At 37.5% G+C, this 24885-nt stretch overlaps 2 protein-coding genes across 2 annotated transcripts; both read right to left on the minus strand.

The window, feature by feature from the left end:
- Positions 1–3571: 3571 nt before the first annotated feature.
- Positions 3572–5027, minus strand: si:dkey-175m17.6 (N-acetyllactosaminide beta-1,3-N-acetylglucosaminyltransferase 2). The gene has a single exon (XM_056446619.1). The coding sequence runs from the start codon at positions 5025–5027 to the stop codon at positions 3702–3704; it is 1326 nt and encodes a 441-aa protein (XP_056302594.1). The 3' UTR covers positions 3572–3701.
- A 2966-nt stretch (positions 5028–7993) lies between these two features.
- Positions 7994–24469, minus strand: LOC130214794 (uncharacterized). The gene is given in 5 exon segments (XM_056446618.1): positions 7994–16042; positions 16562–16867; positions 17440–17587; positions 17590–19606; positions 24217–24469. Coding segments are annotated over 4 exon segments (2721 nt in total). The 5' UTR covers positions 19591–19606; positions 24217–24469; the 3' UTR covers positions 7994–15776.
- Between the last annotated feature and the right edge of the window lie 416 nt (positions 24470–24885).

Below are 24885 nucleotides of genomic sequence, written 5' to 3' on the forward strand. Positions count from 1 at the left end.
TATGGAGAGTGTTGTTGGCTTTCGTTCGTAAATATTTTAATGTTTTAAAATAATGAATGTGCTATAATGTGCTTAGTAATAGTCTAAGAAAATGTAGTTTTGTAGTTGTAATTTAACAATTTCTCTTATGAAAATGAATAATGTTTGTATAAGTAACCATGTTTCGGCACAACAGTTACTATTTGTTGAATCCAGTTTTTCTACAACCACCATGAGTAAGCTAACCATGTGGCAAAATCCATGGTTAATTGGTGATTACTTTTAACTACAATAGTCATGTGTGTTCATTTATTTGTAGTAATGGTTAATTTCTGTAAGACCACTAGCAGTGTGAAATCTAAACCTAGTGTACAAAAAATGCTTTGGTTGATTATTTTGAACAATCAGATTTTATCCTTCCAAATTATCTTAGTTTCATTAAAAATGTCTGTTATCATGGTCTTTAATTTACAAGCACAACTTTTCCCCACATAATTATATAATTTTGCACAAAAGAGATTTATTGTACAAAAATAAGTGAATTTACTTTGATAATTGGGCAAAATATTATATAATTTATGTTAGACAATTATTCAATAACAGAGGAGTGCCTTTTAAATATGAGGAATTTTTGTTCTATTACAAATATCCAATTACAGCTAAAGAATTTGCAATTGTTTTTGGAGCAATCCCCTCTGGGATATGCTTATGAAGGGATGGGACAATCAGTCTTCCCAGGTTGTGCCACAATGTGCTAAAAACTCTATGTCAGTGTGATAATCTCTTGTCCTAATGCTGTCTATTATTGGAACAGACATATATGTAATATTAACTGGAAAAGAGTATGGATTTTACCTCACAAATTCCTAATGCACAATAAAATCCATGAAGTGTCTCATAAAATAATACATAGGTGCTATCCTACAAATATATATATATATATATATATATATATATATATATATATATATATATATATATATATATATATATATATATATATATATATTTTTTTTTTTTTTTTTTTTTTTTTTTTTTACGAAGGTTTATTTCTCCTTATTTTTCTCCTTTATTGCTCCTTCTGCGATCATCAAACTGAAGATCTGTCTCACCTTTTTTGGAATTGTGAATGTACCAACATTTTTTCGAAAAATGTTTTAAGTATATTTAGTGTTATAATCCCTCATGTTATGTTGAAATATGAAAATGATATTTAAGGATATAACCATCAGAATGAACATTCAATTTTTTATTTGTTTTTATTTAATCTTATTATATTTACACAAATGTAAATTTTGTAAGCGTAAACCTTTTTTTCAGATTTCTCTTGAAGATCTAAATCTTTATATGTCTTTGATTTCTAAATCTACTAATAAGAAAGCTGTAAAAACTGTGAATCCCCTGCTGCCTGGCATGTAATGTGAAATAATGTAATGTAAATGTTTCATTATGTTATAATAAAACAAACAAATGAAAAAAAGGTCAGATTTTTAAAAGTTCTCTTCAGGGTTATGCATCTAACAATAAATTAGCATTTTACATATATTATTATTTTATTTTTATTACAAACATTTGGCTTTAAATGCAGGCCCGTAGGCAGGGGGGGTTCGGATGATTTGAAAAACCCAACCCCCCACTGACAAAGTCCAGAATTTGCCTACTAGAGGAGCTCATCTGTCCCATTTTTTACAGTATGCCATTAAAAGTTGTGAAAATAACCAATAGAAGAAGACTTTAAGACAAATAGAATTTCTAATTATTCAAATAGACTAATTCTGACTGAGGATATAAGCTGGCGGGCAGCACGGTGGCGCAGTGGGTAGCACAATTGCCTCACAGGGCGAACCCTGGCTGGGTCAGTTGGCATTTCTGTGTGGAGTTTGCATGTTCTCCTGTGTTTGCGTGTGTTTCCTCTGGGTACTCCGGTTTCCCCCACAGTCCAAAGACATGTGGTACAGGTGAATTGAATAAGCTAAATTGACCGTAGTGAGTGTGAGGTTGGTGGTTCATTCCACTGTGGCGACACTTGATTAATATTGGGACTAAGCTGGAATAAAATCAACAGGCTACAGGCCTGCTTTAGTAGGCTACTACAACAATAGAAAGCCAATTGTTCAGTTTGCATTTGCAATTTAACAACACATATGGTGGTGGTGCGTTTTAAGACAGTGACAACATGGCGTCTGTATCTATGCAGAACTTATACTTAACAATGAACTTTTTATTATAAAGTAATTACTTAAAAAAGTACCTATCAACAAAATATTCTTTATGACCTAAACGTTTTTTTTCTCACCTCAGTTTGATCACAAATCATTGCTTGTGGCCTTGTGGAATAGTAAAGTGTGTAGTAAAATGTGTGTAAAAATAAAAAATAGCAGGGTATGTAATATTGCATGCGCCCTAAAATAAAAATCTCCAGTCTTAAAATTGTTAACATTTTAAAAATTGTTTTACTCTGCTTTCTCACTGTGAAACAAGGTAGTAAACACAGTTGCAATCTGTATGTAGCAAACATCAAATAGGTTATTGTTGTTAGTGTTATAAGGATTATACAGGCACATTTACAGCATATAAAATCTGTTCCAATTGTTTGCTTTGGTAAAAACATAATCAGTGGAGGTTGTAGACAATAAACAGCTTTTATTCCAATATCTGACTGTACATAAATAAATAATATATATGGTTCATTTGGCATGATTACAGACATATATTGGAAAGTGAAGATCACATTTTAATCAAACATGAACATGGTGATTTCCACTATTACTTTTAAACATACAGTACCATACACTGACAGAAAGTCATTCAAGGACAATGAAATCAGATATTAATGATAAGAGACGCAACACAATCAAGGTCTGATGTCATAAAATTGCTCTTAACAATTAAATTTCAGAAAACAGATCAATTTACAAACATACAAAGAATAAAATAATCAAATAAATTCTAGCAATTAAACTAATCATGCATTGTTTATTATTGTTTCCAATTATTGTTTTGTTGTTGCAATTCAGATTATGCCATCAACAACACCAGGCTATAATTAAGCCCACAAGGCCTAAACCAGATGACAATGTCTATAGGGTGTTCAGGCATCCAGTTTTATTAGAGAAGCACCTGAAAAAATATAATCAGCTTTTGTAGCAGTTCTTTCATAACAGTTGAAAAGAGGACATCTATGTGCCAAAAAATGGAACTGTAAATGCATATAGATCCCAAATATGCAAATAGCATGTCTAATAACAATAGGTTCTACAAACTCTAGAATAATAAAGTTTTGTTAAACATAAAACAGTAGCAAAGCTTTTTAAATACAATGTGGAATTATGTTAATGACATATTGTATCACTTCATTAGTGTTTGGATTGCAAACCTTTACATTTATTTAAAAAACAAAAAGCTATAGTTCACTATACATTCATCCATATGCATATTCATTGAACAAATGCTGTTCCAACAACAACAAATTAGTTTGAAGTTACCAATGTTATAAACATTATGACCATTTTAAGTTTGCCATCCTAATTTGATCTTATTAAAATGACCACTGCACACACAGCCCTGAGCACATCACAGATAAACTGGGCCTTTTATGCAAATGAACATGCCAAATTGGCATGAAAATACCTTGTGGTAAAATTAAAATAACATTGAACTCCATGTCCCCTCAGTATCATTTACCTTTATTTGAATTCTTGAACAAGCAGCCATGCTTCATGCTAGCACTCACGAGGGGGAACCTGGAGTTCCTTCCAAAGCGTTAACATTTCTTTTGGCGTGCGTCTATGCACGAGGAGAACATTATGATATGCACACGGCTTATCTCGCACATCCTCCGGAAGGTCAAAAGTGAGGAAACCTGAATGATGAGTGGGGGGCACCCCAAGTCTATGAAGGCACATTCCCAGGAAAACATCATCAATAGGAAACAAGCTGACCCAACGAGAAACCTCCTGCAGACGCATGGCCAAAGCACCACTATAAACTACACCACCGCCTCCTGGGTATGTAGGATATGTTCCCTTATAGAAGCTTTCAGGTATGTAATATTTAGTATTGGGCTGCCTATTGGGCCAGGCATTGGCAATAACATCCCCCACAACAAAATCAACCAGTCCTTTTGTTTTATTCCCACGTGTCTTTTCTACTCTAATTTGGTCTAGGTAATCCAGCAGAGCCTTAGTCCTAACAAAAACATCATCGTCTCCTTTGAAAATGAAGTGAACCTGAGAACAATGCTTTGAAAGCCAGTTCCAGAAGAGAACATCCTTCAGGGTGAGGTTAAAGAACGAGTCTTTGAAATCCCAAAGGAGGATGTCCTCGTGGGTGCTGCTCTCTAACTTCAACAGGGCACTCAAATCCGGATGAGGCCCTGTCTCAGTGTCCTGCCTTGCAAGCAGGAAGACGGTGCGTACAAGCCATCCTCGTCCTCCTCTACCCTCTTGAATAGGACCACTCTTTCCCCATGTCTCTCGGATGGCTTGCCTGTTTTCAAAGTTCCCTATTTGTGACTTAATCGCCATCAGAAGAAATGGTGTTTCAGAGTCCTGTCCTGCACACAGGTCAGGTTGGTCCACAAGGATAGCATAATGCCTGCAGTGCATGGACAGGACAAAATCCTTCATTTGATTAGGAAGGGTGTTAAAGTCGGGTAGGTGAGATGCCCAAGTCTTGTCTTGTTCACAGGCATAGGATTTTATTATCTCCTGGGGTTGATCTGCATCAAGACTTTGACTTGTGGACCATGTGCTGTTTCCTCTCAAAATGGGGTTGTGTTCTCTGTCCCAAATGTGCTGGAGGCGGTTCCATAGTGCCCCATCCTCCAGTCTGAGATTCCAGAAGGGACGGACTGGATGGGATGCAAGAGCCCCTGAGTTTGCAGAGGCTCCGGTGGCAATGAAATGGAGGGGCAGCTGTGGTACGGGAGGGGAGTAGGAGACGGCTACAAATACAGACACCATGATGTACACCAACAGGTGACTTACCATCACACAAGGCAAGAGACACAGACATAGCAGCTTTCCATTGCATCTGGAACGTGCCATGGACTAGGAGAGAATCGAAGACATTGAGGAGAACAGTAAATTATTATAAGTAAATTAATAGTTAAGAAGTACCATACATTTCTCAGAAATCTCATAAATGACAAGCTGTTTTTGTTAAAGTGAAATACTATGACTTCTGCCACTAGGAGTAAATCTCTGAAGAAGTCAGTCTCCATGGTTTTGCCTCGTGAGACTCGTTATGTGTACCTGACTGGGTAACGTCTACAGCATCCTACCACCCATGATATTTACATCATGTACTTTTAGACCACAACATTTACTCTTCTTATGGAAACACCTTATTTATAGCACAATTTCATTGGACAACCAAAGTACACTAATCTGGGAAGAAGGAAATATTCGGTTATCAGGAAAAAATATGTTCTACAGTGTGAACAATGTTCTAGATTTCAAGAGTACATAATTTTTCAGGCATAATACTTGCTGTAACTCAGAAATTAATTGAATGTACCCATTGGATACATAATAAATAATAAACAAGATAAGCTACATTTTTATTTTTATCCCACTCATTTTTTAATTGATGTGTAAATTACTGTAAAACGACTAAGATAATCTTATGTTACAAATTGTTTTGTGGAGAAATAGTTCACAATACCTTCAGATTAGAGGTTCAGCTTATCTGAACTGAACAAATTCCTGTCGCTTATCTGGAATTTTCTTTCCACACAGCTCCCATCCTTTCTTCACAAGTCCACACAGGTCCCTGGTGTTGGGTCATGATTGTTGCGGTGCTTTCCAGAAATGTGTAAATATTAAATTCTCAGTTTCTTGCATTATGTCCTGGTTCTGTCAGTGAAGTGTTGATATTAAACCATAGAGTAGATTGCCTCTCAACCTCATCACAGGTGCAGATACTAAATGGGAATATTTGCATGCCACAGGTGATTTGAAGAAGCACATAAACCCCACCTACCTACATTACACGTCAAGCCTTTTTGCATAATCTCTGTTTTACACCCACAAGCCTCCTTATATTTGTATAAAACGCAAATTGAGATTATATACCAGTTTCAACAACACTGTTGTTTGCTATACTTACAAAGTGTTGCTGGGGAACTTCTCCAGAGGGATTTAGTGAAACATGCTTTGAATCACAAAAAAATGAATCACATTTACAGTCTTTCTGATTCTCAGACTTACTGATAATTCGATCCAGGGAGGCAGGCTAGGTTGATGTATTCCTTTTGAAAAATAAGCATCTGTTCTTTGCTGCTACCTCTATGATGTAACCGACTAATTTGGGTAAGCTCCCAATTTCTGTTATTGAAAATACCAGCTAACATGTAGCTCGTGCTAACTATAAATTTATCGGCATGGCATGGAATGCTACAATGTGCAGATAAGGTTCTGGGTTCAAATCCCGGATGAGCTCATCAATTCTGTTATGAACTCTGGGGTAACTCCAGACTTGAATCTTATTGGCATATGGTAGCACTCCTGAAATGGCATTCAGCCAATACAATTTGAGGTAGCATCAGCTACATGTTAGCTAGAAATGCTGGGCAACATTCTTGATGACCCCAGAGGGATTTAGTGAAAAATGCTTTGAATCACGAAAGGTGAATAACATTTACAGTCTTTCTGATTCTCAGACTGATATTTCAACCCAGGGAGGCTGGCTGGGTTGATGTATTTCTTTTAGAAAGTAGGCCCTGGCTTCAAATATCGGATGAGCAAATAGATTTTGTTATGAACTTTGGTGTAACTCAAATCAGAACCTGGGGGCTCGTCCGGGATTTGAATCTTATTGGCAGACGGTAGCACTCCTGAAATGCCATTCAGCCAATAAAGTTTGAGCTAACATTAGCTACATGTTAGCAAGTATTGCTGGGAAACATTCTTGATGACTCCAGAGGAATTTAGTTAAACATGCTGATTTACAGTCTTACTCATATATTGATCCAGAGCGCATGTTACATTGATTATAATATTTTTGAAAAATGTGTTCCCTCTCTGGTGTAGAGACACATCTGGATGAGCCCAAAAATTATTTAAAAAAACTCAAGGCAAGACATAATAGGGGTCTTGCATAGGATTTGAGCCCAGGACCTTTTTGTACAATATATATGCCAATATATCAGAACTCCTGGAGTGCTGCTCAGCCAATCAAATTTGAGCAAACCAGCGTTGTATAGGCATCTATGTCTAATTAGAACAGGGAATGTCCAGCAAAATCAAAGGCACTTATCACTTTACGGTCATGCCCTGAAGAGCAGGCAGCAGAATTGAGTCATCAAGTTTCACCAATATTACAGGGGATTTTGGGGACATGGATCAGCAGCGTTGCCTTGAGCATTCTTATGCTGTCCTCTTGCACGTGCACACAAATCCACACACGCTCAGAAAGCCTTTGCCCCAGTTTCTCTCTTCGTCCCTTTAAGGCGCACCACCATTTTAGCTTTGTTCTATCATTCTGACTTTAATGCTGAAGTGGCCTGTAAGTAGGCGGACACAAGAGGCATCCTTCCCCCAGCTTTTCTCTCTGACACTGAGTAGATTAGACTGCATCGAGTATGCTTCCAGAAACCACTAGATAGTCTGGAGCGGTCTCTCCCAGAGAAAGCAGCACTCTCTAGGTTTCACTTTGATATGATAGGTGTCCTGTATTAGACCATGCCGACTATTGATCCAAGCCCTCAGGCTGCCAAATCACAGCGCAGTCGCACAACACTGCAGCTAGCCATTATGTAACTGGTGGACTGCATTGCTGATGTGTCAATGGTAATCTGACAGCTCATTGACTATACTGTAACAACCAATAATTTCCAAACCAACATCCCTGATTCTGAATGAACTGGTCCTGGTTAGGATGGGCATATAGGAGAGCTAGATTAATGCAACAAGATTTGATGGGTAACTTGTCACAAGCTATTAGAAAAGAGACACTAAACACTGCATATTTGTTGTAAAAAATTTATTTCAACAAATCATTTTAGCTTTGCGAGAACATCATACTGATGAACAGTTGTATTACAAGCCAATTTTCTTTTCTTTTTTTTTGTTTGTTAAAGAGGTAAGTTATTCTCATAGTCATTACTGGCAAGGATCAGCCTTACATCATTTTTGCTTCACAACAGTATCACAGTCTCTCACAGTAAAGTTTTAAAGAGGAAAAAAGATGAAGCCCCATCGTTTGTCATTGATAAAAACCAAAGTACACACAAGTATATGGTCAAACTAGCACAGGCTGCTGTGTCCATCTTCTTTCAGAAGCAGCGTGGGCACTGAACTCTCACAGGGGAGAACGGCTGAGTCAGTAGAAAGGGAAGAGAAGACTGGAAGTTCAGTTTGAAGCAACATGCATTCAAAGTACATCAAAGTACAACCCTTGAGGGAACGCTATAAACCTCTATGCAAAGAGTCACTGATAGAATTGCCATGATCAAACGAAACAAACCAACATATGAAAATTTAACATCTTCAATAGGCAATTTAGCCGTTTAGTGGGTGCGAAAATCTGCAGGTAAAGTGTAAAGTTACAGCAACAGAGTATGACAACATCATATCGCCCAAAAAACAAGGTAAGACACTGATAACTGAGCAGTTTAAACATGTTTTATACTGGAGGGCACTTCTTTTTGTCAATTTTAAGATGCCAACCTTCTAAGCCAACCTTCGTTTGAGTATTTGGCACAAAAATGAGAATAATAATAGCCATAATTATAAAAACAAAAAAAAGAACAAGCATTACATACATGAATAAAGTCACAGAAAGAATCAATTCACAAATTTACAACAAATTTTACACAAAACGTCACATTTAGTTCATTTCTATGTGCAAACCATATACTGTATATAAGATTATTCAACACAGGAAGTACTACTGGTCATATATAGTATCCAGTTTTGACGCTTTGCACACGTTTATAAACAAATTCAGCTTTCATACACTGAGATTCTCAAGACGTGGACAGCTAACAGCAACATCGCCTGTCTAAGATGTCCAGAGCTATTCATTCAGTGTTGCCAGGTGATTCTGGTAGGCTTATGCAGTATTTACTTCTACAATGAAAGGTATGATTGAATGTACAAAGAGGTAAATTTCCCTACAATGTCTGGAAGAGCAAATCCAGGGTAAAGAAGGCATACAGCAGTGGCTCATGGCATCGACAAATGCAAGCTTACGGCGAAGCTTGAGGTGTGCCAATGGATAATGAACAGGCCTGAGGTTGGGTTTCTTGATAGAAATGCTAGGAAAGTTCCAACTACATTACGCTCGCATCTTAACCTATCTAGCACACGCACACCATTCAATTCTCATGTCCACACACACTTTTGAGCAAACAAATCTAATACAGAGGGCAAATCCAAACCAAACAATTACAAGACTTCCAAGTGCTTCAAATTCTTTCTGTTGATAGGTGCTACATTGACTCGGAAGACAATTAATGTACCAAAAGGCATCCCTGGCATTTCTTTTCTCTAAAAACACGCTCTATATACATATACTCATGCAAATAGGGGGAAGAAAGGGGCAACTGGCAGTTTTAGTGAAATGGTAAACGATAAAGTAGGAAAAAGATGGATGCCAAACATTGAAGAATAGCATTTATACTCTATACATAGCAATAATTCAAGTCTTAAAATGCCATATTATTAATCTAAATGCTAATCAGCAGCATCTATGTTTAGCAAGGTTTGTGCGGCTCTCATAGCTGAATTGAGAACGTGCTGAATGTGATTATTTTTTCAATTTATTGTATCTAATAAAGAGATTTGAATTGAGGTAGCACATTTCAATTTAAGGAAGTATAACAAGGACAAAAAAAAGCACTCGCTTCGAATGTTATCACTCAATTGAATGGCCGTTACCAGTGGTTATCAGCTGATAGATATGGGCCAGTACTGGTAGGCTCAGAAGGCTGTTATCATCCATCCACTTGGTCAATCAGCTATAGTAATAGAGAAGACTCCAGATCCAGATCTGTTCTTACATTACTGTGAGAGTTGAGTTTAGGGTTGGGGTAGGGGCAGACGTTAATGAAATACAATTAATGGGAGATTTAATAATTAATATAAATAATTCTCATGGTTAATCAGCTACACTAATAGAGAAGACTCCAGATCCAGATCTGTTTTTTCATTACTGTGATGATTGGGTTTAGGGTAGGGGTAGAGGTAGACGTTAATAAAATACAATTAATGGAAAATTTAATAAATAATATAAATAGTTATTGTGGTCAATCAGCTACAATAATAGAGAAGACTCCAGATCCAAATCTGTTTTTAACATTACTGTGATGGTTGAGTTTAGGGTAGGGGTAGAGGTAGACGTTAATAAAATACAATTAATGGAAAATTTAATAAATGATATAAATAATTCTCGTTAACTTCCGGTTGCAGCCGTATGTGATTTATAGCTGATTAACCATGTGGATGGATGATAACAGCCTTCTGAACCTATCAGTAGGCGCAGAAGGCCCCTACTGGCCCATATCTATCAGCTGATAACCACTGATAAAGCCCATTCAATCGAGTGATAACATTCGAATCGGCTGAAAAACGACCAATTAAAATTTCTCAGTTTCTCTGCATTTATGATTTATAGACATGTGTTTGTGTAAAACGTCATTTTTTTATTCATTCTGTGAACCACTGATGATAATTTCTTCCAAATTTAAATTCAAATATTGTCATTTAGAGCATTCATTTGCATGAATTGACAAATGCCATGCTTTCAGACAGGTTTATATTTGTTATACAGTTAAGAAATGAATTAATTCGGTTCATCCCAAATCATTTGGTGGAATAAACATGACTTTCAATCACAAAGAAATATTTGTTATTCTGACCAACTTACAGTTTCTGGAAAAGAAAATGCACTAAATGACAATATGTTTATGTAAAATTGGGGAAAATGTTATCAGACCTTTATGCATCCTTTTCACAAGGCAAGTTATGGTGCATTTAATGGTCATCATCATCTTAAATCCTTAAAACTGTTTAATATATAGAATTTTTTTTAATGTATGTATATCTATATGTGTTATGTACTGTATGTATTATATCATCTTTGTATCAAATTACAAAATTAAATTACAGTTTACACAACGCTTTGTAATGCAGTGTCTATGGACAGCACAGTAAATTTGACATGGTTTTCTCTTCTGGTTATCAGTCTCACACAATTTTTTTTCTGGGCGATTTGGCCTAAGATCAAAATCTTGATTAACTGAACATTTTAACTCAATTACGATTAATGACCGATTATTACATTTATTTATTTAATGTTTTTGTCCTCATAGTTCACTGACAAGCTTTGTACAGTAAATGTGCTCACATATTACAAGTGAGAGATTTTTGAATGTAGGGTGCATTACTTGATTTTAGCGTTAGGGTTATAATTTAAGTCAACACACACTCTCTGCTATCTATGATTATTTACTTCTATGTGAAGCTGCTTTGACACAATCTACATTATAAAAGCGCTATAGAAATAAAGATGAATTGAATTTATTGAAAATCAACGCTGAACACAGCTACCAAATGACCAATAACAAAGCTTGCGCTACGCGTTGTTGTGATGTATAGTATAAATAAGTTGTTTTTAACTGGTATGCGGGTATGGGAAGGTTGTGCTGGACTGTACATGTGCCCTTGCCAGAAGTATAATATCATAATTAACATAATAAGTATAAATCATAACATAATAAGTGTAATTCAGCCTTAACAGAGCAGGGGAGCTCCACATGTGGTAGGAAAAGGAATTGAAAAAATTGACCAGGAAAAATTAGATCGATTATAGGTTCTAAATGTCGATTTCGATTACTTTTCAATTGATTGCCCAGCCCTAATCATGAAAATTATTTGTTGTACTCTCCCATTCACAAGTTTACCCATCTATGATGACTTCCGCTACTGAGAAACCAGGAAATGTAAAAAGGGTCCATAGAATAAAACAAAAATTAACATTTTACTCAAAGCCATACCTAATAAATCCAGAGAAAGTTTACATTTTCAAATGTTCTTCGACAGATGTACATACAATTTTGAAACAATCCCAATTTCACAAAAAAAACCCATAAGTAATTTAAATAATCCCTTAGCATAACTGCTGGGATAGATAAATAATAAAAAGAACAAACAATAATGAACAAATCTGCCACTAATTCGCCAAAATGCAGATTAGTTATGAATCATTATGAGAGTGTGGTGTGAAAACACATGTTCTATATACCAGACCACGCAACTGTGTACAATCTCTTTAAATTCCACCTCACACCATTTCAATGCAATATGCTATGGTGTGTGGCCAATTCAAATGCACTAACTTGCTTTTAGCTTAAGAATCGTCTGGTTACTCATTGCTCTGTCGCCTCACTGAGACCTATTTATTAGGTGTTGCTTACCTAATCGTTTCCTCTGGGTATAATCAAGCTACAGTGTCAGACAAAAACACAGTCAGCAGAGAGAGAGAGAGCGAATAAAACAGTCAGCGCATCATGTATGACAAATAAAAGCAGCGGCTGACCCTAAAATAACACAGCTACGGCACTGAGGTTGTTGTACATAAAAGCCATATAGAATCAGACATATTTGAGAACATTTCTGTGATCTTGCGCCTATAAGAAGACACCTTCATGTGTCGTTACTGTAGGAAGGCTTGAACCAAAGCGTATGAAATGCAAAATAGTATACTTTGTCACACGCTGCTGGGCAGAGCAGATTAATGGAGACGCAGCAGCGTTGTGTGAAGGCCCAATGGCTCAGTGAGGCAGATAAGAGCTCCGAGACGGCAGACAAACTCCCCGCATGTCAAGACTGATGAGAGGAGGCTGAGAGGACCAAGGCTGAGAACTTGACAATATGTAGGAAGAAGAATGTGTTTCACAGTGAACTGACCGAACCAAGCCTTTATCACATAATAATGCATAGTCTCTTAGAGAACATCATGAAGCTACCGTATAGGAAAACAAAGGATCAAAATGGAGGAAGGGGCTCTGGTTTCCTTTTGTGGTACATAATACAAAACCAGACTGTTTGCCTACAGTCCTGAGAGCACTAAAATCTGATCATGGGCAAATTAGGCAGGATGTTTAAAAATAGCACAGGCATTACAGCTGATAAGGGGTGCTCACTTTTCTTAAAGGGATAGCTCACCCAAAAAATGACAATGACCTCATCGTTTATTCTCCCTCGTGTTGTTTTTTTAAACCTTCACGAGTTTCTGTTGATTATGTTGAACACAAAAGAAGATATTTTGAAGAATGCTGGTGACTTCAATAGTTTGGAATACTTTGGAAGTCAATGGGTTTTTTAAAATATAATCTTTTGTGTTGAACAAAGAAACTCAAACAGGTTTTGAACAAGTGAAAGATGCACTGTAAAACCCAACAGTCAACTTTATCAAATGAAATGAGTGTAGTTAACTCAAAATTTACTGAAAGTTAATTCTACTTATTTGAAAATAGTTTTAACCTCAGCGTTGAAGGTAATGAGTTAATGAGTTAATCCTCATTAGTTTAACTTAAATGGAGTAAATTCACAGTACTCATAGATTAGTTTTTTAACTCAAATGGTTTGTTGCAATCGGTTTTCTCAAATGGTTTGAGTTGCCTTAACTTATTGGGTTTTACAGTACTCAATTGGTTTGAGTTCTCTTCATTTATTGGTTTTACTGTCCTCAAATTGCTTCATTTACTCAAATGGATTAAGTTCACAGAACTCATTAGGATTATTTAGTGAACTTAAATAGTTTGTTTCAATCAGTTTTCTCAAATGGTTTGAGTTGCCTTAACTTATTGGGTTTTACAGTACTCAATTGGTTTTAGTTCTCTTCATTTATTGGGTTTTACTGTCCTCAAATTGCCTCATTTACTCAAATGGATTAAGTTCACAGAACTCATTAGGATTATTTAGTGAACTTAAATGGTTTATTTCAATCAGTTTGCACAAATGGTTTGAGTTACCTTAACTTTTTGGGTTTTACAGTGTGAGTAAATAAAGACAGAATTTTCATTTTTGGGTCAACTATCCTTTTGAGCAGCGAACAGAATATAAAATGGTAGGCAAACACTCAATGCTTTAAGCTACACCTGCACACTTTCACTTGTCATGCAAAGTTTTGCATGAACTACACATATCTACCTATCAACTTGATGTGCAAGTCTAAAATGTAAATCCAAACAAATCTGAAGAGAGAGAGAGAGGGTCATGACGATGACTTGGCTTGGACGGCTCCAATCACAGTAATTCTGCACAGTAATAAACAGTGTAGATATTCCATATTACACAATTTGAAACAGCTTGCTATTTGAATCCACAACATCCTTCTCCTCCTAATTCCTTAACATCATATGCAGCATAAAAAAGCAATCCCAGCCAACAACTTTGTGTTTAATAGACATCTAATAGAGCTTGGCTAATACAGCTTGGCTAAAACAAGGCTGAACTTGGGCTGTCAGTGAAAATCTAATAGACATCTAAGAATAGCCCAAAACTAGACTAGTAGAAAACTAGAAAACTTAAATAGTCAAATAGACAGATTAGACAGACTTAATATGTGTAGTCATTCATTTCTGTTTATTTGACGACTAGTTTAGTTTTGGCCTTCTTAGACGTCTATTAGATTTGACAGCTCAAGTTTGGCCTTGTTTTGGCCAAGAGGACTATGTTTAGACGTCTATTAGACATCTTTTAAAAACAAAAAATGCTTGCTGGGATAAATCATACAGAAAGCACACAAAAATAAATCTGTGTAAATGTAAGCCATTGCACTGCTTGCACAAAGTAAAATCACAGTTGAATAAAAAAGAATAATAAACAAAAATTGTAATCTGTTTTCTCTATTTGCTCTTAAAATGTTTTTTCATAGCACAGTGCTTAGTACAAACTGCCCTCTGTCCGATTTCACAAGCAAATAATACAAAAAAAAGGGTTTTGGATTTCATTTGCCATTAAAATGGCTGGTTCATGCCCCATGAAAAATATGTCCATTAGTAAAACTTAGTCTGTGCAAATATAAATGAAATCACTTCCACTTCTACATCAACATTATCATCAGTCTCTATTGCACACATCCCACACAAAGACGCCAAAGATAAAGGATGCGAGATGTAAAATCAAGTAACAAAAATAGCTGTATCAAAAAAAATTCAAAGGCAAAATGAATTTCATGTCATTGGAGAATTTTATAAATAGTTGGCAGCTAATGCGAAGGTAACCCAAAAAAAGCACTTTGAACTGATCACCGAAATCAAAATATACTCTGTCTAGAAAAGTTCTGTGCACAGTGGAAAAGGAGTTTGAAGTTTGCTACAGCTTTTGGGTCTCAAATGCGATGCATGTCACAGTTCTGAGAGTCTCAAAACATTGGATCTTCTTCTGCGCTTGACAGCCAGAGAGTTCTTTGATTGCAGTTGTTTTTTCTCCAAATACCTTTGACAACTTTTGTGTTTAGCCAAGCTTCATAATAGTAATACTAATTTAAGCAAATCAGGATATTATTGTGGATTAAAACTTGACATATCATTAGCAGATTAGAAGAGTTGGTTGCCAACTGTCTGTAAGTGCTATTTATATGAAACCGAAAGACTTAAGAGTGGATATAATTTAATTAAAATTGACTACGTTCCGTTATTTCGTTGAGACTCTTTTGTTATTTCTACCATCTCTCTCTATGTCTTCAATCTCAAACTGCTTTTATATTTAATCTCACTCTCAATCTAATCCATTATTACCTTCACTAATTTATCTTTTTTAATTTGTCTTCCATGCTCCACAGTTTTAAACTTGTGTTTCCAGGCCACTCAGTTTGGGGGTGAGGATTCGAGGTGTTACCCCAGAGTTGAGGTCCCTCTCGAACTCTAGCAGCTGGCCCATGAAGTTGAGGTTGGGTGACACTATTGGTCGGCGGCCCCGCACATACTTATAGGCATCAGTCATGGTCATGAGTGTGTGCTTCATCAGGTAAGCAATGACAATAGTTGCTGAGCGGGACACACCTGCTTGGCAGTGAACAAGAACACCCCGTCCACACTGGTGAGCTTCCTCTGAAATAAAATAGGGAAAATAATGAATTCCTATTAGCTATAAAGATGTTCTGATATTTATTAACATTATTTTCCAGAACACAAACCTACAGTCTTGATGACTCATCTTGCACTACACAAATTGTCATCCAATCAAATGCTATCTATGCCAAATCAAATGCCCTACTTCCATAGTACCACCTGTACTGGACTAGCCCAAACATGTCCAAAACTCTTCCTGGTGGGTGGATGTCCAGCAGAGTTTACAACCAACACTAACAAGCCTGAATCTGCTAATCATGGCCTTCAGACTTACTAAAACTTTTCAGGTACATGTGTTGGAGCTAAAATCTGCAAAATTATGTCCCATCAGGAGCAGCATTGGACACCCCTGAACTAAAAATCATTGTTCCATTGCCAAAGGCTATTAACAGTTTAAAAAAGAAAGAGACGTGCATTTTGATACACTTTATCCATACCAGGACATTGTAATTTGGTCTGGTAATGTTTAAAATACAAAGAGTTGACAAGTTCTCTTACCGATAAACTCAAAAACCTCTTCGAAATACTGTCGCAGGTTCTGCTTGCTGTTGTCAGTAGCGGGGAGCCTTTTGTAACGCACCAAGCCTGTGTCCAGATGATAGAGGGGAAGATGGGTGGTGACATTGACCACAAAACCAATATTGAGATGAAGAAGTAGATCCAGATCCTGTGCATCTCTCTCGTTGCCCAGAAAAAGGAAAGGTAGGATGGGACTAATCACAGCATTCTCCACATCAGGGGTCATCACACTCTCCTCAGACAGTGATGCTGGGAGTGAAGAGGAAAGAGGGAGCGAAAGGTGCACTGGCAAAAACAAATAATAAAACACAACGTTGCTTAAATTATTTTGTATAATGAGGTAAGGATGTAAGGTTTTTTAGACTCTTTTCAATGGTTTAGATATGGCACAGGTTAAAATGCAGCTAAAACATGATGTCATAGAGCCCTTATGTAAGAAAATCGAATAGTTCTACTAATTTTAATCCCTCCTCCTTATCTTCCTGTTTGAAGTCTCTTTGCCATAGAATGGCTATTATCCTTTAGTTCTTTCAAAAAAAACAACTTAAAACCTGCAGACTGAACTTAGTTATATAAATACATCATCAAGGGTAATGTAACTCTAGCAATCTTTGGAAGCTAGGCTAACAAGGATTATGCACCCAACAGATTAACAGAATAATTTTAATTTGAATACTATCAGTGCATAAAGCCATACAGCCTAATGGAAGATGAGAAAATGAAATCAGGGTCAGTATATTCATGTGGGATTGACAATGTGGAGAGACTGTGCGCGTCTTTCTGAGCAGTAAATCGTTAAAACCACATTATATAGATTTCATTCAACCTGATGTATACTTGTACATTAGTGTCTTTACCTCTTCCATTTTCCTCATCTTGTTCTCGGTTGAGTGAGTTCAGGACCAAGTGGAGCGACTGTGTGGAGGGTAAGGTGTGTCCTCCTTCCCGCTCTCTCTGTTTGGGCTTAGGCTTGATAAGTGTGGTAGGAGCAGAGGGTGGGGGGCGAGAAGGGATGGAGGCGAATCTGGAGAAGGAGAGCGCAGGGATGGGGATTGTGGAAGCACTTCATCATCAAACCCGTTGCCATCCCCCATGCAAGCATCTGCTCCTTTGTTCCATAGCCTCTTGAGGGAATCTCTGCCCTGGTCCCCACTACTCCCTGATCCAATAAAGTCTAAAACTGCCATCTTGCCTTGCTGGAGCCTTCTTCTTCCTGCTTGATCTGTTAACTGGGAACGAGTGAACTCCATAAGATTCCGGCAGTCAAGGATTACAGGATTGCCACCATTGCCACTATTTTGGTTGTGGCCCATGCAGGTCCTCCCTGAGCCCATCCCTGAATTGTGGTGGATAGGTTGGGTTTTCGAACGAGTCATCTTCTTTGCTAGTTCCTCTGGCCAAATTGTGCGTACACTGTAATCGTCATCATCAGGCTGATATCCTCCCATGGTGTGTGCACCAATATTGTGGCCCATGTTAGGAGGATTCCCTCTGTGTGGGTTAAAGGTAACTACAATGGGGTCACTACTGCAGTAGCTGCATGTGGAGCTGCCAGTTTGACTTGCTTTAGGATTGCACCCACTGACGCAACTCTGGAGCGCTCGAAGAGGTGCAGATGAGGACAAGGGGGCACAGGGTAAACAACCCCCAACCAGTTTCTTACGGAAAGCAGCAGGGCTCTCAAAGCCTCCCGCCTCCCCAGAACAGGATGCACAACCTAAAGGTCTAAGCAGTCCTGTACGACAATCTGAGACAGTGCTGTTGGAAGAGGAGGTGTTGGTGGTGGAAGCAGTTGATAGACACCCTCCTAAAGTCTTCAGTCCCATGGTTCCGCCACCTCCGTTGGTAGCACTTGTTCCTTGGGCGTGGGAAAATGAAGACGATGGGCTTGTATTATGACTGTGGCAGCCAGCCGTGTGACCTCTACCTCTTCTACAACGCACCAACCTCCAACAGCCACAGGGGTGGGAAAAGTCAATCGTACATGTATGGTCAGGACTGGGGAAGCCTCCCCGGGAAGATGTAGGTGAGAGAGGCAAGGCGTGAAGAATTTGTGGCCGATGTTCTCTAATTCGTGACGAACGGGGCTGACTGATGTGCTGGTAGGAGGAAGGGGCTCTGGAAGGGAGTGAGGGTGGGACAGCAGGGTACTGAGGGTTTAGGATGGCAGCATGAGGTAACGGGGCTGAACTGTGGTGACGGGATAGGCTGTGGGTGTGGGGCAGCTGGTGGCCGGGTCCCAGTTTGGAGTTTTCTTTGTTTCCAATAGATGATGCGTCCCTCTCACTATGCAATGGGTAGCTGGCAGTTGCAGAGCAAGACTTTAAAGACAAATCTCTCTCTCTTGTAGGTTTGGATTTTAACTGCTGTCTTTGAGCTGGTACAAACTCCAATATTCCTCCAGGAGATACTGTAAGTTGGTTCGTAAGATGGCTACTGTGCGGAGTCCTGTTTTGACTCTGATGATGGTTCTGATGCTTCTCCACTAACTCGGAAGACTTTCCTTTACATTTTCTGTCGCCTTGCCCAGAATCCAAGTGCAGGGACACCCTTTTAGTTCTGCTCCCTTTGATGCTTCCACTTCGGGTAAGACTACTGCTGCGACCTTTTTCTATGTAAGATCCACCTCTTCCACCTTTGTCCAAAGACACTTTAATGTCAATGGTATGTGTGTGCTTGTGAGGTCTGGGACCTAAAGTTACAGTCCCATTGCTGTGACAATGACTAGCATTGTGGTCGCTCTCCTCAAAGAGAGCACCTCGTTCCCCTTTATCTCTCTGAACATGGGACGGCTGCCTGCGCTTGCATTCTAGAGACAGGTAGTTGGAACCTGGATAGGAACGGGGTGGTGGGGGTTGGGGTTGTGGTAAGCGGGGTGGAGGCTCGTTGTGAGTGCCTGGGCGGTGTGAGGAAGACTGTGATGTGGTTGGAGGAGAGGCCACACGCAAGGCCAAACTTTTAGGGCGCTGAATAACCACAATGCGCTCGTCAAGAGGGAGTGGAGGCATCTGGGGCTGAGCAAAGCTGTGTGATTTGGAAAAGGGAGAAAAAAGACAAATGGATCTTACAGTGCCCATTATTTTTGTACTCATATAATTATAGAAATATGCACATAAAAGACATATTTGTTACTTGACTACTGCACACACAGTTAATTTTAGTCACAGCACACAAAATTACATAAACAATTGTGATGAGTTCGACACAGAAGGCAATCTTCTGTTTTCAGTCATTCACAACCTTTCTTGTAATTAAACACTGCGAAACAATAAAGAACAGCACACAGGGTACATCACAAACTTGTCAAATCCTGATATAACAAGAAAACCCATTACCCTTTTAAGATCTATTAAAAGCATAAAGTAGGACATTCATTACGACCACACATGCAAACCATGTGAAAAATAGTATAAATTAGGGGACAGCTTCGTAATGATGTTGCATCAGGAAAACACTGACATAATTTGATATAAAATTCTGTAGTTTATATTATCACCATTGTCTTGATATGAATTTATACAGTTTATCTTGAAAACATGTTAAAACATGTTCAAACTTGTAATGGAATGGGTTATTGTTATACTATGTCTAATAATAGATACATTCTGGTGCTCTAATAACCCCTCTGCAAAGCAGAGCACTTCAGCTCATTATTCTAAATGATGACCATTTGAAACATTACCATTCAACATTATGGAATGTCAATGGAAAGTCCATGAGAATGTTAAAGTAATATATCAGTCACCATTTACTCCCCTCCAAACCCATAAACCTTTCTATCCTCACTGAAACAGAAGAGGTCTTTTCTGAGCAACTGCAATAAATGGAGTCTTAATAATGATGTAATTACATGAATTTGACATGAAATATAATGTACAAGTCATATTAACCACTCTAATAATGCTTTAGTGTCCTTTATGAAAGTGTGAAAAACAGGCTTGACTTTTCTCAGTGTGTATTCTATGGAAGAAAGAAAGCAATTTAGGTTTGGAATGGCAGGAGAATGAATGACAAGCGTTTTCAATTTATTCCTTTAGGAATAAGTACCAACGGATAAAATCCAAAAGAGAGAACAAAGAAAATGTGTACGTAAAGAAAAAACAAAGCAGCACAGAGAGAACGGTTACATGATGTGACATGGCTGGATCATCCATTGACCTCATGTATGAGGGAGGCATGCACAACAGTACTTCAGACATATACCCACCACAACACACCCACACACACACATAGACCCCAGGACAGAGCCAGCACATGCATACATTCACGCACAGAGCCTGATGATGGTATCCTCATCCTCTTGCTTTTTTCAGTCTTGCCTTTTGTAGCCTGTGGTGGTGAAGGGGGTGGGTGGTTACATTGACCCAGATTTGTCATATTGCAAGTCAACATCACTCCAATCACTTTAAATCACATGAAACACCTTATCAGCAGTATTTCACACACAGACCCCATGTGTAATGTTTTTTTAAGTGAATCACGTTTGAGCAGAAACAGCATCACATGCTTGAGCGTCAGCCTCTGTCAGAGATGTACAGCATCAGCATTGATGAGCTCAGGTATCGGCTGAGTACCAACTACAAACAATGATTAGGTTTCACTGATATCACCACAAAGAACAGTGTGTGCGTGCTTGTACAAATACAGCAATGTTGCAACAAAATGATAGCTGATGAATGAAAACAAACATGATCTGATTGGTGTGTGATATTACAGAAAGGCAGTCGTGGCTAAATGTGTCCCTTCCATTTTATAATATCATCCATGACTGATGTAAACAGAGAAATGGAGAGAAAGTTTCATATTTGGCAAAGCATAGAAGTTCATATATGAATATGTTCATTTTTTGAATTAGTAAAAGGGTAGTTAATTTACTCTTCTTCAAGGCATCCGAGCTGTGAATCCTTTTTTTCTTCAGTAGAACATTAAAGAAGATTTTTAGAATATACACTACCTGACAAAAGTCTTGTCGCCTGTTTAAGTTTTAGAAACACCAAATAATAACTTGACTTCTAGATGATCATTTGGTATAAGAAGTGGCTTATATGAAAGGCAAAAGCCTCTAGAATATGCTGATTTTAACAAATAAAAATATGATAATGCCTTGATTTTTTATTATTTAATTATGACAGGAAGGTCTGACTTTGCTAAGACAAAAGTCTTGTCACTTAACAGAAATAATGTACAGTATAGAATATAAAGTCATAGTGCAGTGGAAAATTATTAATATTGTGTATGACTCCCATAAGCATGACGACTGCATCCATTTATTCTTGCAGGACTTCTAGAGCTCATCTTACCCATTACATGCTCAATAATATTCATGTCTGGTGACTGGGCTGGCCAATCCCGGAGCACCTTGACTTTCTTTGCTTTCAGGAACTTTGATGTGGAGGCTGAAGTATAAGGAGTGCTATCCTGCTGAAATATTTGCCCTCTCCTGTGGTTATAATGTAATGGGGCAGCACAAATGTCTTGATACCTCAGGCTGTTGATGTGTTGCCATCCACTCTGCAGATCTCTCGCACGCCCCCATACTAAATGTAACCCCAAATCATGATTTTTCCTTCACCAAACTTAACTGATTTCTGTGAGAATCTTGGGTCCATGCGGGTTCCAATAGGTCTTCTGCAGTATTTGTGATGATTGAGATGCAGTTCAACAGATGATTCATCTGAAAAATCTATCTTCTGCTACTTTTCCAAATGATCAACTAAAAGTCAGGTTATTATTTGTTGCTCTCACTACTGGGATCAATGACTAGACTTTTGTCAGGTCGTGTATTATGCAAGTCAAAAATTATCAGCATTTTGAAATGAAAAGGTTAAAACAATACAGAAAAAAACAAAACTAATGCCTGCTGATACATTGAGGTCTTATGAAGTAAAAATTATCATTACATTCAATAACTGAACATCTTTAACCCGTTTTTAAGCAGTCCTGAGAGTGTTCATGACAGTCTGAAGCACAAGCTTCATGATGCATGATGGCATAAGCCCATTTGAAATGCTGGGAATCTGTGAAGCATCAGTCTTCCTGAATGTAAGCATACATGCATAGGCTGCAGCATCCCAGATAAAGACAAGCATACTTGACAAGCAAGTTTCTTCTTCTCCATTGAATGCTAATATCATCAGTTCACAAACTGTCATAAGCATGCTCAAGATCATGAGGTGAGGCTGTGGATTAAAAGTAGTCATGTTATAAATTATGTTCAGTTTCTTGCAATGATCGATCGTTTTGCTCAACAATTCACCAAGGAGTGATGGGTTTTTATTTTACGTTTGTCAGTAAATATACATATATATATATATATATATATATATATATATATATATATATATATATATATATATATGTTTTTTATTTATTTATTTATTTATTTTTTTGACTGTTAAAGTGCCAGTAGCCATTGACTTAAATTTTAGGAATTGCCAAAGGATGTTTTTGCCACAGTTTTTGCTAAACATCTACTGAAGAAAAATCGGCAACTACATCTCAGATTGTTGAAGATTGTCTGAAGGTGAGTAAATTAACATAACATTGTCCTCACTGGCTTCACTGTCCATTTTAAAGCTATATTAGGACAAATTAAAAATGACAATATGTCACATGAGTTCACGTGAATTAGTCCAACTAGAATGACCTCACACCCAAATCAATGTGTAATTACAATTTTAGTGTTTTGTCAAATACTGATTGTTAATTTGGCCTATTTCAACGTGTAAGCAAGCTTCATACAACAAAGTGCCAGAAAGCCCAGATAGGCTACTAACGATAAAATTAACGTCTTAAATCTGCACACCACATTCACGTGGATCATTTCCAGGCATGTTTTACATTGAAGTCTGCGACAGAAGAATCTAGGCCCGCTAACTATTCGCCTAATTAAATGGCTGGCTCTTTTAATCCATTATAAAATTGTGGAAAGAGGTAAACATGATAAGGAGGTGAAATCCAGCGGAATGATTTCGCGCATCGTCACACGTCATTACGTTCATTGCCCCTAAATTTACAAATTCTCTCACTTGAAAGCAGAATCACAGCAGTCAACACGAGCCTTTGTTTCTCCAAGCAAAATTGCCCCTAATACGACACCTAAAAATACGCTTATACAGACGGTTCACAAAAATAAGTATTACTCATAGAACAATGTCATCTAAGCCGAACTACTCACTGAAATAGAATACAAGAGCGTCAGCCACATAATTCCAACTGTATCGACTGTCACTTTGTTAGGCCATACTGAAGCTGTCGCGCAATTTCGGATACGCTATTAACGTAACTCAGTGTATTTCCACATCTGGGCTCAATTTTACCACCATTTAAATTTGTATTGCTAAGATAAATCATGCTAATTATATTACCGATGGAGCTGCGTTATAATTATAACGATTTGCTAAACATTTTGGTGCGTTATTTGCTTTATAGCTAGACAAGGTCTAGGATTTCCGTTGTATTTTATTATAATTCATTATTAATAAAAACAATAGCTGCATATGTTTCCCCTTAACGACATTTTGTTGAAAACAATAACAAATAAACACAAAATAAGTAGCCATTAAGCATTCTTTATAACCAGGAAACACAAAGCATATAAGGCCTAAAAAAAATAAAAATAATAAACGACTTACGTTATAATCTGTACGTCCGCTGTATCGTCATTGTTTGTGATAAATTAGGTCCTTGTGTTTCTCAATTCCGCTCCAGTGCCGCGAGACATTTACATAGCTGCAGTTATCTATGGTCTGCCTTAATGTGCGGGTTACGTTTTAAAAATCCAGCGATGACCATCAGCGTATGACATGCAGGCAGTTTATCCTCATAATGCTCAAAGCGCTTGTAATGATCAGTTTGCACAGTTAACACAATAACAATGTGTACGACAGCGCAATGCAACGTGCGCTTCTGTGTACTGTGCGTGTGCATGAGACAGCGCGCTGTGTGGGGGACGGGGGCGGGGTTTCTGTGTAGATGACATCATTCTAGGCCAATGACAAACTAAATGTGATGAAATGATGCCTGGTTAACGTAGCTGCTTTAAAATATTTAATTAATTAAAACAATTTTTACCACATAACTATTTTTCTTGTTTTTTAAAAAACATAAGTATGAAATTTAGAATTAAAAATAATTTATAAAAATAATAATAAAATCAATAGACATTAATAGATATTCGTATGCTTCTCAAAATAAATTCTTGAAAGCATGTTTTGAAAAAAAGATTATTACTATTATTATTATTATTATTATTATTATTAACAATATTGAAATTAATTAGAATAATAATAGTCAGTAAGGCG

Source organism: Danio aesculapii, chromosome 21, assembly GCF_903798145.1.
Source record: "Danio aesculapii chromosome 21, fDanAes4.1, whole genome shotgun sequence".
Taxonomy (NCBI): domain Eukaryota; kingdom Metazoa; phylum Chordata; class Actinopteri; order Cypriniformes; family Danionidae; genus Danio; species Danio aesculapii.